The 14,721-nt window shown below is 46.8% G+C and overlaps 2 protein-coding genes across 9 annotated transcripts in view; both read right to left on the reverse strand.

The window, feature by feature from the left end:
• LOC110495549 (myc box-dependent-interacting protein 1) overlaps window positions 1-2,816 on the reverse strand; it is a 42,636-nt gene extending 39,820 nt beyond the window's left edge. For 2 of the 8 annotated variants that reach the window (XM_036951721.1, XM_036951715.1), the window contains exon 1: window positions 2,261-2,440. In XM_036951721.1, the coding sequence (XP_036807616.1) occupies window positions 2,261-2,353 (93 nt within the window). In that variant the 5' untranslated portion in view covers window positions 2,354-2,440. Of the gene's footprint in view, window positions 1-2,260 lie in introns of all 8 variants that reach the window. The other 6 variants (XM_036951718.1, XM_036951720.1, XM_036951719.1 and 3 more) reach the window with 6 other exon arrangements.
• Window positions 2,817-3,282: 466 nt separating this feature from the next.
• On the reverse strand, window positions 3,283-14,385 carry LOC110495551 (indian hedgehog B protein). The gene is made up of 3 exons (XM_036951723.1): window positions 13,316-14,385; window positions 7,062-7,323; window positions 3,283-4,691 (listed from the first exon to the last, which is right to left on the reverse strand). Exons 1-3 carry the CDS (start codon window positions 13,613-13,615, stop codon window positions 3,988-3,990), a joined length of 1,266 nt encoding a protein of 421 aa, XP_036807618.1. The 5' UTR covers window positions 13,616-14,385; the 3' UTR covers window positions 3,283-3,987.
• Between the last annotated feature and the right edge of the window lie 336 nt (window positions 14,386-14,721).

Genomic DNA, 14,721 nt, shown 5'->3' on the forward strand with positions numbered 1-14,721 from the left:
TGTGTGTGTGTGTGTAAAGGTGTGTTCCTCTCCGTCTGCTCTACTAGGCGTTGACAGAGGCCTGAGACATGCCTGCTGCTGCTGACCAGTGTTCAATTTCAGCCCCCCAAAATACCCCCTCAGGCCTGACTGGGATGCCAGTGCCAACCACCACACACACACACACAAGATGGAGGCCTTGTGAGCTATTGCTATTCATAGATAACCTCTCTGCTGGACTGGGGGGTTTCAGGGCATGGACAGGTGTGCAGGCAGAACTGTGGTGGAGGGAGGGGGGCAAGCTGAGCCTCAGGGACATGAGGGTGGGGTCTGGGATCTGGGAGGTTTTATCACTATGTGAATAGCATAGGGTCATAACGGGGGTGGCAGAGGTGCAGAGGTCAGTGTATTCAAAGTGCAGGGGGTGTCGGACTTCTGAATGAGACAGGGGTGGCTGTCAGGTTTCAAAAGTTCACCACCACCACATGACCATTCAGACACATCCGGATTCCCCAGGAGGAATTCTCCTATCATGCTTTACTGCATGGGTCATTATTGGGCTGCTCGTTGTGTCTACCCTCAGATGGCGCAGGCTGGCATGACATCACTATGACAACCACGATGGGCACCCAGTGACAGCGTCCTCTAGATTCCTCCGCTCCGTCCACTGGTGAAACTTTAGGTCAGTCACTAGGGAGGGGTTAGCCAATAGCTAGCCAGAAACTACAAAGTGGAATCTAAATGTGACCACCAGCCATACAGACAGAGTTACTGGTCAGAGAAGACAGCTGGTGGCAGGGTGAAGGGGTGGGACAGAGTTACTGGTCAGAGAAGACAGCTGGTGGCAGGGTGAAGGGGTAAGACAGAGGGGGAAAATACATTTCTGGCTTTCTCACTCTAATAGCCGAGCGATGGATGAGACTTGAAAGTATGGTAACACAAGAATAGTGTCTATGATGTTGAGGAATGAGATGGTTAATGAGGGTGGGGACAGAAACATTAACATTTTTCAGGTGATGGTAACAAGGAAGTGATTCAAACATTGCTTCCCCGCTTGAGAAGCGTAAACTCAGACAGAGCTCATTCCGGGAGAACACATTCCCGATAATAAAACTCCTTTTACTTTTTTGTTTACGTTTCAAGTTATCGATTTCATTCAGGGATTAATTCAATCTCCTGAAATAGCTCTACTGCTGACTTGGGGGTGAAGGTTAATGCTAGAAGACTCCAGGTCAAAGGTCAAACCAGGAGGGTTGGCAAGCACTCTCTCAAACACACGTATGCACATTATCAGACGGACAAACACACACGAACACTGAGGAAAGCCAAATCACACTCAGCCAGTCTTTTTCCATCCCTACTCCCCATCCTAGGGGCCAAGCATCTATCCATAGATCGTCATTCCAAGCCAAATAGACAGGAGTGGGATTACCATTCCTATAATGAGGACATGACAGGAAGTGACCATGTGGATTTGTAGACAAGCCTGTACTCCAACGGAAACCGAGGTGTCCCACTGTGGTAAACTAGAGCTGAAAAGAAGACGAGGCTAGGTCTGTCTGTTCCATGGTTTATTTCCCCCTTGCAGTTGACTGAGCTTCCTGTATGCCAGAGTCTGGTGTTGTTGTGGTCGTTAATTCCCAAGGGTTTGGGCAAAGAGTCATCCGACTAGACAACATTTCCTGCCTGCTTCACTTGGGAGAAGTTTGGCTTTAGAAAGCAGAAAGTCTCCTTAAAATGTTATTCTGACACTATCATGTAATTACTTATATAATTAATAATTGTGCTCACAATTTCAAACTTCACTCAGTGAGGATATTTCCAGAACTTAGACACATAAAAGTAAAATAAATAAACTGGTCAAATAAAACTGTAATTTTAGGAATACCCTCCACTTCACTGAGAGAGAGGCTAGTCTACATTGTAACATCCTACTGTAAGTGTCCAATGTAACACATGCATTGTAAGAAAGTAGTTATTTGGACAGAACAAAGACAACCGGTTAGAAAAATAAGCATGCGTGTGGCTGCAATTTAATTTGTCAGCGCATTCGGCTCTTCCTGCAATAACCCAACCCCCTGCTGCCTGTCAAAACTAACGGGTTAGATTCACAAATGAGGCCGAGAACGCAAATAGAAATAGCGGAGCGGGCTTGACATTTAGATGGAAAGCTGGGTGTAGAACTGGTCAGCCACAGTACCCAGTTGAATGCACTCTGTGCGGTTTCAATTGAGAGAAAAAAACGTAGTGTGAAAGAGCACGTCTCAGTCTACCGGCTTACCTTTTCTTGCGCTCTACTAAGTCTTTTCTGCATGCTGGTGGCCAGTTTCCCAGTGTTGATCCCTTTCCCCGGTTTCCCCTGCTCCTCAGCCATTTTACCGTTCTTTACTGCTCCGAATCCTTAATTAACAGCTATGCGATGTAAACTGGTGTGAGGAAAGAAAGGGACAGAACTTGTCGAACAGGAGGAAGGGTATGTGCGGATGCGAGGGACTCCCCAGGACTCGGTGCTACGTAAAAGCCCTCGATAACGGTGTGGGTAGCGCGTAATTGTAATCCCGATGACTGTTTCTGAAAAGTGCAACACGTAATCTAATCAACTCAGGTAGTTTAACAACATAGTCCCACGTGTAAAAACTAAGAAAAAAGTAACTTTTTGGCAATTGACACAGCAAAGATCCGAAAATCGTCCTTCTTGCTCGTCAGTCAATTGATGAGCGTTTGGTCAGTTAAGGAGCGATTAAATTTCCCCTCTGCTCGTCCATCCTCTTAAAGGCACAGTAGTTAACATTTATTAGCCGACTCGCCAACTGTTATAGATGCAACCGGTGTGTGGGAGTTGCTGCTGCGAATAGACTTCTACTTTATCATTTCATTGAATCATATGAAGTATTTTTAACAGTCTACCATCTATGATTTAAAACAGTTATATAATCGGAGAGAAAGTAGGCCATCTGTAGGCTACATTTTGTTACACGTCGTCGTGGCCACAAAATGTAATCGTTATACTTGTATTCTGCATCTTGGTTTGAATGGGATTCAATGATGCAGTGTAGTTCATTTGAGATCATAGAAGCGTATTATCACGTGGAATTGTCTATCACCCTCGTACCGTATCATGGTCTACCAGTAGATGGCAGTGAGAGAAAGCTGTGCCAAGACTTAAGAAAACAACAATCTTAAATGCTTTATGTAGCCTTCATATAACTTTTATGGCTTCAGCCTTTAAAGTTGTTGCTTGGGTTCATATCTACAGCAAAGATAGTTACAATGTTGCGATGTATAATAGAAAACAAAACCAGGAGCATTTCCATAATATTTAATTTCAAAAAATAAATCTTTAAATATCTCATTATACATAATATTAAAATCATAAATATTTCAGACATCGCTTTAATAAAATACAGTAAATGTTGCCTTAAAATATCATACCTCTAGATATGTTCTATACATGAAGCCTATACTTTCCTTCAGTTGCCAAGTTGCGACATCATAGTTGTGTCGTGTTACGGACATCTTACTGTGAAGCAATCAAAAAAGATCAAAAAAGAAAATGCTTTAGATGTTCTTCATAATGGTAGCTTGATTTCAATGAGACACCTCTCAATGTTAAATAAAACAAACTCTCCCCCCTTTAGAAACGATGGTCTCACCACAGACACGACCAGGTCCACCTGTCCCATCTGTGTGAAGAGGACACACCCATTTGTAGTTTTTCCTCGGGGGTCACAATGATTTGTATACTATGGTGTGAGAGAACACATTGTCTATCTGTCCAGATTCATTCATGGCTCAATCTCCTCTCTCCAATGAAATAGGCGTGGTCAGTCATCAAGCCCCACCCTTTTCCTGAGAGTCCGCCCTCTGCATCAGTGTGCTAGACTCGAGAACAAGGTAAACCCCGCCCTTTTATAGTCAGGTCCAATGGGGCATCAGTCCAGTGGGTCATCTGGTCTGTATATCTCACCAACCAAGCCAGTTACATTACTTCCTCTTCCCCATCTAGTCTCACCTCCCTGGGTCAGCCAGTCCCCAGGGATGGAAGTGTCCAGAGTCCAGCAGCAGACTACCTATCCAGTACAGTAACTGGGAGTACCAGTGAACCCCGGTGTCTCCAAAATGTCCGCCAGCGGAGCCAGTCCAACGGTGCAGCAGGCGGAGCGGGGCGAAGGCCCAGTGGGCGAGGTCATGCCTGTCCACCACCGCATAGCACGATGCCACCATGCCGTTCACCGACAGCGTCCCATGGCGGGTGAGGGGTGCAAACACACCCTTGTCCTCCTGCACACTCACCCGGGAGATGCGCGAGAGATGCCCCACGCCTTTTCTCCCCTCCTCCCCAGACACTGTGGTTAGCACACACTGTCCCGGCCGCGCGTCGCTGGCGTATACCGTCCTCATACTACCCGGAGTTGGCTCCGCCCCTTCAGAGCAGTTTCCCTTGGACACGAACAGCAGGTGGGCAGCGGTGAGTGACAGGCTAACCCCGCCTTCTGTCCCAATGGTGTAGAATTCCTTCCGGGTTGCGGGGTCGCGGTCCAGGAAGGTGAGGACCTCGCTGTAAACGAGCTCTCCGCTGCCGTCGCTCCCTGAAGAGGCGAGGACTCGCTCACCCGGCTGCAGGTCCTGGATCAACCTTTGACCCCCGTCCTCTAGGGTCACCCACGCCCCTCCTGGAAAACACCCCCCTGATTTAGCGGCAACGGAGTGCTCTGAGAGAGAGAGAGAGAGAGACAGAGACAGACAGAGACAGAGACAGAGAGAGAGAGAGACAGAGAGAGAGAGACAGAGAGAGAGAGACAGAGAGAGAGAGACAGAGAGAGAGAGACAGAGAGACAGAGAGAGAGAGACAGAGAGAGAGAGACAGAGAGAGAGAGACAGAGAGCGAGAGAGAGAGAGAAAGAGAGGTTGTGAAACAATGCATTCTGTGAGGTGGGTAGGTACACAGTAAGTCTACGCATAGCAAATATATTCCGCCCTTTAAATAAAGATTAGCTTCTTTATTTCCGTCTACTCCACAGAAAAGAACAAAAGCTGGCTGAAAGATTAAAGCTGCTATTTGAATGTGTGTGTGTGTGTGTTTCCATCCCTCAGTTTGTGTGTGTGCAAGTCTGTGTTCATTTGTGTTTTAAGGTGCTGAACTTGATGTGGTACGTTGGGACTGTCTCAAGTCTATCTACACAAATATTTGTGCAAGGTAGGACCAAGGCCAGGTCCAGCCAAATGATCGGAGAATCAGGAAGTGGAGGTTAATCATCTGTGGACCGAGACTCCGCCCACTGCACCAACATAACCTCAAACTCCACATCATCTCCAATGTATGGTGTAACATGCCATGTACTTGGTTGTTCAGGGGTGAAGTTTCCTCTAGGCACAGGTCTAGGATCAGCTTCCGTTCCCCCAATCATAAGCTCCATTAGTGGGAAAAATACAAAAAACTGACCCAAGATCAGCATCTAGGGGCACCTTCTTGGTAAATCATTCTTCTTCTTCTTCATTCACCTTTCCAGTCCTGAATGTAGTAGGGGTCTGGTTGGGTAGCGCCCCCTTGTGGGCTCTTTGTATTGGTGTCAGTTTTTGGGTCCCCCACTCAGTTATATTTGACCTTTTATTTAACTAGGCAAGTCAGTTAAGAACAAATTCTTATTTTCAATTATGGCCTAGAAACAGCCTTGTTCAGGGGCTGAACCACAGATTTTTACCTTGTCAGCTCAGGGATTCAAACTTGCAACCTTTTGGTTGCTAGTCCAGCGTTCTAACCACTAGGCTACCTACAGTAAGTGTTAGAATGGAGTTTCAAGGAAGCCTTGGTATTATGATGTCACTTGTAGCAGCAGATGAGACTTCTTGGTCTATGAAGAGATGTCTTTCTTGAGTGGTTTTTCTTTTTCACAGTTTGAGGTTTCAGTTGGAAAAAAAAAAAAAATGGCGCCCGGTGCCGTCTTCCGATCAAGTCAAGGACTGGTGACTCGCAACCCGATCTGGGTAGGAAAGACAGAAGGAACAGAGGAAAAATAAATAAAGAGAGGATAGAGGGAAAATAAATAGAGAGAGGATAGAGGGAAAATAAATAAAGAGAGGATAGAGAGAAAATAAATCAAGAGAGGACAGAGGGAAATTAAATAAAGAGAGGACAGAGGGAAAAGATCATTTCAGGCACCACGTAGTACAAGAGAGGACAGTTTGATCTGCCTCTGCTCTGTTTTGCTCTATTCTGTGTTCTATACCGTTCCCCTGACAACCGAATCAGTCCTGAACAAGGATCATCGCTTAGCTACACTACTAACGTCTGTGGCTTTATCAATGAGGCTACATCAATGGGAGAAAGAAGAAGCAGAAGAGACACAAAGTCAACTGAAGCAACGCTGCACACCAACATATTGCCGCAGCATAGCATGCCAGTAACATAAGGGAATCATTTCTAGCAAAAGGGGGGTTGTGAGTGAGTGACCACATAAAGTTGCAGTAGCTACCTCTCCCTTAATGGTGAGTCACTCTACTGATCCTAATGTAAGCTTTAAGCAACAATGGCCAGGTCATAGATGGGTCAAGAGACAGTTGTGGTGAAGAGGGTTAGAAGGGGTTAGGGAAGAAGCTGAGAAGTCAGTCACCCAAAGCGGCTGTATGTCCCTCTAGCTGTGACCCCCCCCCAAAAAGCAGGCGTCCGTTTTGATTTGATCCATAGTGACGAGGTGGCCACTGTTGAAGGACGTCTTCAAGTGGTTCAGTGTTATGTTTAGTAAGGAATGTAGAGGTGATGCTGTCCCTCCTCTGCTAAGTGTCCAATGTGTGTCCAGTTAAGGTGAAGGCAGTCAAAAACCCTCTCAAATCATTCCCTGTGTATCAAATCATTCACTATCCATATTTTCACTATTATCACGTACCGAGAAAGAGTGAGAGGTTGTTTTTTTTTCATTAGTGGCAGTTAGGTGAAACAGACGTCCATGCACAGTGTGTTACTGCTACATCCTCCTTTCTCCTTCCTCCGGTCTCTCTCTGATGCTTGTTCAATCTCCCTCTTGCTCTCCCCTTCAGCCCTCTTTCCCTCCCCTCCTTCCTGCCCCTCTCTCTCCGTCTCTCACCCGACTTCACACTGCAGTGCACGTGGGCCTTGGACTCGTAGTAGACCCAGTCGAAGCCGGCCTCAACTGCCAGTCGAGCCAACATGGCGTACTTGTTGCGGTCGCGGTCAGAGGTCGTGATGTCGACCGCCCGTCCCTCGTAGTGGAGCGACTCCTCAGAATGGTGGCCGTCCTCGTCCCAGCCCTCTGTGACCCGGAGGCGCACCCCCGGCCACAGGTTCATCACCGAGATGGCCAGAGAGTTCAGCTTGTCCTTGCAGCGCTGCTCGGGAGGGTTAAGGGTTAAGGGTCATGGGAGGGAGGAGAGGGAGGAAGGGAGGAGAGGGAAGAGAGAGAGACAGGAGTGTTAGAGATGTGGGGTGAATCTACATGTGTCAGTGTGTAATCCAAAGTGCATTTATAACAGTTCATGGACTTAAAATGGCTGAAAGAATGATTACACATCATTACACAATGTAGTCCATAGCTCTTTCTCAATGGTCTTTCCTTGATTCCTCGTGTCTTCTTTTCTCACCTCCTGCTCAAAAGGCATTGGAGGAGAAGATCAAAAAGTCCATACACAAGCATTCGAGGACAGCCAATTGAGAAAGAACCCTGGTGCAAGAGCTATCCATCAGGCATCCACCCCATCCAACCAATGTAGAAGCCTGGGGCTGTTCAACAAACCAGCCACCCCACCACAGAAGGCCCCACTCCTCAACACCTCCCCCCCTGCATCTGGCCAGCAGACAATGCCCCCCTACAGTCTCATCAGCCTGGGTGTTTGCTCTCTGTGGCGAGAGAGGAGGCTGAGAGTCTCAGTTAGGGACCGGAGAAAGGGGGGAGTGGTAGGTGGGATAGGGTGGAGAGGTAGGTGGGATAGGGTGGAGAGGTAGGTGGGATAGGGTGGAGAGGTAGGTGGGATAGGGTGGAGAGGTAGGTGGGATAGGGTGGAGTGGTAGGTGGGATAGGGTGGAGTGGTAGGTGGGATAGGGTGGAGTGGTAGGTTGGGGTGAGGTTAGGGGGGTATTGAGGTAGAGGGGTGGTGTGAAGTTAGAGGGTATTGGACAGGAGGATAGAGGGAGACGTGGGTATGAACAGCCAGCCAATGCAGCTCTCCCCAAATTTGGGTCTGGTGAGGGTGAGCAAATAGAGGGTGAGAGGTCCTATTGAGGACCCTGATGGTGTTGGACGTTCCCTAGTCACACACACACACACACCAAGCACACACACACACTTGACCTCAGATCACCTAAAGCTAAATTTCTCATTATTTTTGTCACCATCTCATTCACAATAGGATACATGACACTACTTTATGGAGATAACAGAGCAGGGTATTCACATCTCATCCTATATGAGGTCCGGACTACTGCTGGTTCTCTCTTCTACCTGATAATGAATTGCACTCACCTGGTGTCCCAGGTCTAAATCATTCCCTGAATAGAGGGGAAGAATAGAAAAAAAGCAGCAGAACTGGCTTGGAGGTCCAGATTACAATTTGAGGGACATGTAGACAGTGTGACATATAGCTTCTGCAGACTGAAAGGGTGGGTTAGGTCACAGGATTCCCTAAGCCGGTGATATACACAGGCCCTTCATTTCTGTTCAGAACACATACAGTGTACGTGTCTGGTAGGTGTATTATATATATATACACACACACACATATACACAGTGGTAGGTATATATATATATACACTCGGTATATATATATATACCGAGTGTACAAAACATTAGGTACACCTATATGTACACAGTGAATTTGGAAGGTATTCAGACCCCTTGACTTTTTATCCACATTTTGTTACGTTACAGCCTTATTCTAAAATGGATTTGACATTTTTTTCCCTCATTGATCTACACACAGTACCCTATAAAACCGAAATACCTTATTGACATAAGTATTCACTCTCTTTGCTGTGAGTTGAGCTCAGGTGTATCTGTTTTCCATTGATCATCCTTGAGATGTTTCGACAACTTGGAGTCCACCTGTGGTAAATTCAATTGATTGGACATGATTTGGAAAGGCACACACACCTGTTTATATAAGGTCCCACAGTTGACAGTGCATGTCATAGCAAAAACCAAACCATGAGGTTGAAGGAATTGTCTGTAGAGCTCCGAGACAGGATTGTGTTGAGGTACAGATCTGGTGAAGTGTCCCCAAGAACACAGTGGCCCTCCATCATTCTTAAATGGAAGAAGTTTGTAACCACCAAGACTCTTCCTAGAGCTGGCCGCCCAGCCAAACTGAGAAATCAGGGGAGAAGGGCCTTGGTCAGGGAGGTGACCAAGAACCCGATGGTCACTCTGACAGAGCTCCAGAGTTCCTCTGTGGAGATGGTTGTCCTTATGGAAGGTTCTCCCATCTCTGCAGCACTCCACCAATCAGGCCTTTAAGGTAGAGTGGCCAGATGGAAGCCACTCCTCAGTAAAAGGAACATGACAGCCCGCTTAGAGTTGCCAAAAGACACCTAAAGACTCTCAGACCATGAGAAACAAGATTCTCTGGTCTGATGACGCCAAGATTGAACCCAAGCGCATTGTCTGGAGGAAACCTGGCACCATCACTACGGGAAAGCATGCTCATGGCAGCATCATTCTGTGGGGATGTTTTTCCGCACCAGGGACTGGGAGACTAGTCAGGATTGAGGGAAAGATGAACAGAGCAAAGTACAGAGAGATCCTTGATGAAAACCTGCTCCAGAGTGCTCAGGACCTCAGACTGGGGTGAAGGTTCCCCTTCCAACAGGACAACAACCCTAACCACACAGCCAAGACAACACAAGGGTGTCTACGGGACAAGTCTCTGAATGTCCTTGAGTGGCCCAGCCAGAGCCCGGACTTGAACCCGTTTTAACATCTCTGGAGAGCCCTGAAATTGGCTGTGCAGCGACGCTCCCGATCTAACCGAACAGAGCTTGAGAGGATCTGCAGAGAACAATGGGAGAAACTCCCCAAATACAGGTGTGCCAAGTTAGCGTCATACCCAAGAAGACTCAAGGCTGTAATCGCTGCCAAAGGTGCTTCAACAAAGTACTGAGTAAAGGGTATGAATACTTGTGAAAATGTGATATTTCAGATTATTTTCATGAATTTGCAAACATTTCTAAAAACCTATTTTTGCTTTGACATTTTGGGTTATTGTGTGTAGATTAATGAGGAAAAAAACAATTTAATCAATTTTAGAATAAGGCTGTAATGTAACAAAATGTGGAAAAAGTCACGGAGTCTGAATACTTTCCGAATGTAGTGTATACACTACCACTCAAAAGTTTGTGGTCACAGAAATGTCCTTGTTATTGAAAGAAAAGCAATTTTTTTGTCCATCAAATTGATCAGAAATACAGTGTAGACATTATTAATGTTGTAAATGAGTATTGTAGCTGGAAACGGCTGATTTTTAATGGAATATCTACATAGGCGTACAGAGGCCCATTATCAGCAACCATCACTCCTGTGTTCCAATGGCACTTTGTTTAAGCTAATCCAAGTTTATAATTTTAAAAGGCTAATTGATCATTAGAAAACCCTTTTGCAATTATGCTAGCACAGCTGAAAATCCTGATTAAAGAAGCAAAAGAACTGGCCTTCTTTAAACTAGTTGCGTATCTGGAGCATCAGAATTTGTAGGTTCGATAACAGGCTCAAAATGGCCAGAAACAAGAAACTTTCTTCTGAAACTCATCAGTCTATTCTTGTTCTGAGAAATGAAGTCTATTCCATGCGAGAAATTGTCAAGAAACTGAAGATCTCGTACAATGCTGTGTACTACTCCCTTCACAGAACATTGCAAACTGGCTCTAACCAGAATAGAAAGAGTGGGAGGCCCAGGTGCACAACTGAGCAAAATGACAAGTACATTAGAGTGTCTAGTTTGAGAAACAGATGCCTCACATGTCCTCAACTGGCAGCTTCATTATATAGTACCCACAAAACACCAGTCAACACTATTTAATGAAGCTGCCAGTTGAGGATTTGTGAGGTGTCTGTTTCTCAAACTAGACACTCTAATGTACTTGTCCTCTTGCTCAGTTGTGCACCGGGGTATACACATACATACATACCACACTGAGTGTATGAAACATTAGAAACACCTTCCTAATATTGAGTTTCCCCCCTTTTGCCCTCAGAACAGCCTCAATTTATCAGGCATGGACTCTACAAGGTGTCAAACGGACTGAAACAGGGCTGCTGGCCCATGTTGACTCCAATGCTTCCTTCAGTTGTGTCAAGTTGGCTGGATGTCCTTTGGGTGGTGGACCACTCTTGATACACACTGGAAGCTGTTGAGCTTTGCAGTTTTTGACACTCAAACCAGTGCGCCTGGCACCTACTACCATACAATATTCAAAAGGTATGTAAATCTTTTGTCTTGCCCATTCACCCTCTGAATTTCACACATACACAATCCATGACTCAATTGTCTCCTCCCCTCATCGACACTGATTGAAGTGGATTTAACAAGTGACATCAATTAGTGATCATAGCTTTGGCCTAGATTCACCTGGTCAGTCTGTCAAGGAAACAGCAGGGGTTCATAATGTTTTGTATACTCAGTGTGTGTATTCTACCGCATGATCTCTATTAAGTGGAGACATAGGCACTGCCACTCTCGGCCAACTGCACAGCTAAACTCGGGCTAGATTGGTAGTGGCCCCTATAGGTTACAATCATATTTTGACACTATGCGTCTTTCACGTGTTGCATTTGGATAGGTTTAGGCTATTAGTTTGGCCAATGTTGTATTTCAAAATCTATGTATGGTGTTCTAACTTATTTTTCCATGTCGGTCCTCTCAGGTTCACCGGGATAAGAATAGCTCATTGCAGAGTCCCAATAGATGCCTTTTCACAGTGGTGTGGATTTTAACATCAATTTTTTTTCCTCTGCGGTCGCAGACACGAACTCGAGTCCATAAATCAGTCGATTAATTTTGTTGGTTTTACTTTCAAGGTACAGATCGACGGGGTTTCTGTAGGCGCGGTTTCGCACTGACCACGAGCTACACAAACATTCGATGTCGAGTTGACAACACGTGCCTGTGCAGTGTGCACACCTATGGCTTCAGCCGCTGAACAGTCACGTCTGTATGCGCGCTCCAGTGCCACTCGCGGGCAGGCAAGTCACCACTGCTGATTTAAAAATAAGAGGCGAAAAATGTGTATAATTAAGTCTTGAATGCATGTGAAGTGGACTATTTTTGCACATGTGCTTCAAAAACAAACAGAAAAATAACACAAAATGGTGAAAAACAAACAGGAGGTTGTCTCCTGTGGCAGGCGGCGGCGGTCGCGCTCGGAGCACATAAATTGTGCGCAGGTCAAGTTAAACGCGCAGCCCTGTGTGTTTGTGTGCGCTTGGAGCGAGGTGACAGCTAACAACCCGAGTGAGATCTGGCACTCTGTTTCCACGTGGGGGACATAAATGCTCGCCTTTCAGAGGAAGCCCGTGGTCACAAGAGGCAGATATAAATACTTTATTCCTAGGGAATTGAAGTCAAATAAATTCCACTCTCGGAACCACATCAATGAGCGTGTCGTAAAAAGTCTGACAGTCCAAAAGGCGACCGTTAACTCTTAAACGAACTGTAAACATTTGCATATGCACCGAGTCAGGCTCTGACCAAGTAGGACGATTGGGTGTTTTTCCCCAAAAATGTAAAAACAGAGGACATAGTGTTTTAATTACATGCTTCCACTATTCCGTACTTTTATAGAAGGGGTTGCGTTATAAGGTTTGTTGCAGCTGCCCAGCTTTACGCATGCGGCAGCCCCAATTTAAATTAACTCCAAATATCTCATGTGATGCTATTTCAGCTCTGCACGAAAAATGTTGGAACCAACCATCAGACCAGTTATTGGAGCCGCCAGTCCAACTTTTACTGATGTCCTGCGGGCGACCTGATGAGGGCCAGACTGGGAAACCTCTCCATATCCCAATACCATTCTGAGTCACCCTCCATATCTATCATGTTGCCAACAATACGCTCTTTGGATTGCGTGACTCAAGCACGTTGTGCAAATACGCACTCTGTAATCAGTGCTGTGCACTGCTCCTGGCCAGGAAACCAAAGTCAATAACACCGCATCGATAAGACAGGTCCACGGGTTTAAAGGCTGTACAAAGTACAAGAGGTAGGCTTTAGGGAGCTACCCAATCCCACATACAAGTGTCCCAAGTGCAGATACGTGTTTGACATGGCCAATGAAGCATGATATCACAGTAGGGCTTTACGAATCTAGTCTATCCAGGGTATAGGCTAGTCTTACCTGTGTCATCATCCGGTCTGCACCTGTGTTCTCTTCATCTTTAAATATGATGTCAGGGTTATAGTTCGGGGTCAGCTCTTTGAAGCGCTCCGAGTTCCGTGTTATTTTCCCCTCATATCGACCACTCGCACCTAGTGTCTTCTCCGCTACGTTAGGGCTGAACTGCTTGTAGGCAAGTGGCGCAAGCTTCCTCGGTGACCTCCTCTTGCCATATCCCCTTCCTGGCCCGCAGCCCTCGCTGACCTGAGAGAGAATCACTGCGCACCCGGCGAGGCACACCACGAGCCTGGGGAGTAGCATTCCACTCACCCACGCCAACGGACACCCCAAAAGGAGGTGACAGAAAAATGTCACTGATCAATTTAAAACACCTCCTCCCCCTGGTCGCTGCTTATCTCCTTTCACAGGGTACAAGAGGGGGAGGAGGACAGTTACCAATTAATCACCAAGTCCCCAAAACTCGCCATATCCCGGCGCGCAAAAAGACGCTGCGCTACTGGAGATGGAGTACAGCGCCGGCGTCTTTTAAAACCCCAGGTAAGATCCCCTATAATAAAGTACCGGCGCGTTCAGCTGCTCCTCTCACGGTGAACGTCTCGTCTCACAGTTCAAGCGGAGACACGCGCATAAATAGGGAAAAATCGTTTATCTTGGCAGACAGGTTCAAAGCCGTTCCCTTAGCTGTGAGAAACGTCCCTCAGTCAGACAGGCCCCGTGCGCAGACTGACTGGGCTTTTTGGGTAGCGGTCAAAGGGTGTCCCCGCAGCGGTTTTCCTGCCACTCGGCTTGGCTCTCAATGCGTGGCCTGTGGTGCAAGACTCTCAGCTCAACTGGAAATGGAAGAGTTCCGAAAGATCAGATGCCGTGGAGGAGACCGCGCCCTGCCAGTCCTGCCCTCTGTCCCGTCCCAGCCTACCTCTCCTCCCATCTGGTCAGCCCGGCCGAGCCATTTCACTTTATTGCCCACACGCTCGGCTCTTTCTGCTCAACGCCACTGTGCGAGACAAACAACAGCCTACAGCCGTCTAGACTCGCGCACACACCGATACTGTCCTTTGGACCCGTGTGATTATCTTGGACTCATAACCTGGTGAAAGACACGCGCGCGCTGCGCTTCCCCCCCCCCTCCCCCTCCAGAATATTGTTAATGCGAACATAATTGAATCGCCCTCAGTAAGAAGCGCGGTAATTGCCGCATGCATGTCCGATTTCATTAAGGGAGACAGTCAGGACTTCCAAAACCCGTCAACGACTCCTGTACCCTCACTGTGGTCACCCCTTTTCTGCTATAACAGCCTCCACTCTTCTGGGAGGGCTTTCTACTATATGCTGGAACATTGCTGCGGGGATTTGCTTCCATTCAGCCACAAGAGCATTAGTGAGGCCCGGCTCGCAGTCAGCGTTCC

Source organism: Oncorhynchus mykiss, chromosome 18 (assembly GCF_013265735.2).
Source record: "Oncorhynchus mykiss isolate Arlee chromosome 18, USDA_OmykA_1.1, whole genome shotgun sequence".
Classification (NCBI taxonomy): domain Eukaryota; kingdom Metazoa; phylum Chordata; class Actinopteri; order Salmoniformes; family Salmonidae; genus Oncorhynchus; species Oncorhynchus mykiss.

Excerpts from the sequence above, each read along its gene's own strand:
- LOC110495551 (XM_036951723.1), bottom strand. The coding sequence starts at position 13,615 with ATGCTACTCCCCAGGCTCGTGGTGTGCCTCGCCGGGTGCGCAGTGATT. Across the intron at positions 7,324-13,315 it reads CAGACCGGATGATGACACAG|CGCTGCAAGGACAAGCTGAA; the intron begins GTAAGACTAGCC and ends CCTCCCGAGCAG. Across the intron at positions 4,692-7,061 it reads GCACTGCAGTGTGAAGTCGG|AGCACTCCGTTGCCGCTAAA; the intron begins GTGAGAGACGGA and ends TCTCTCTCTCAG.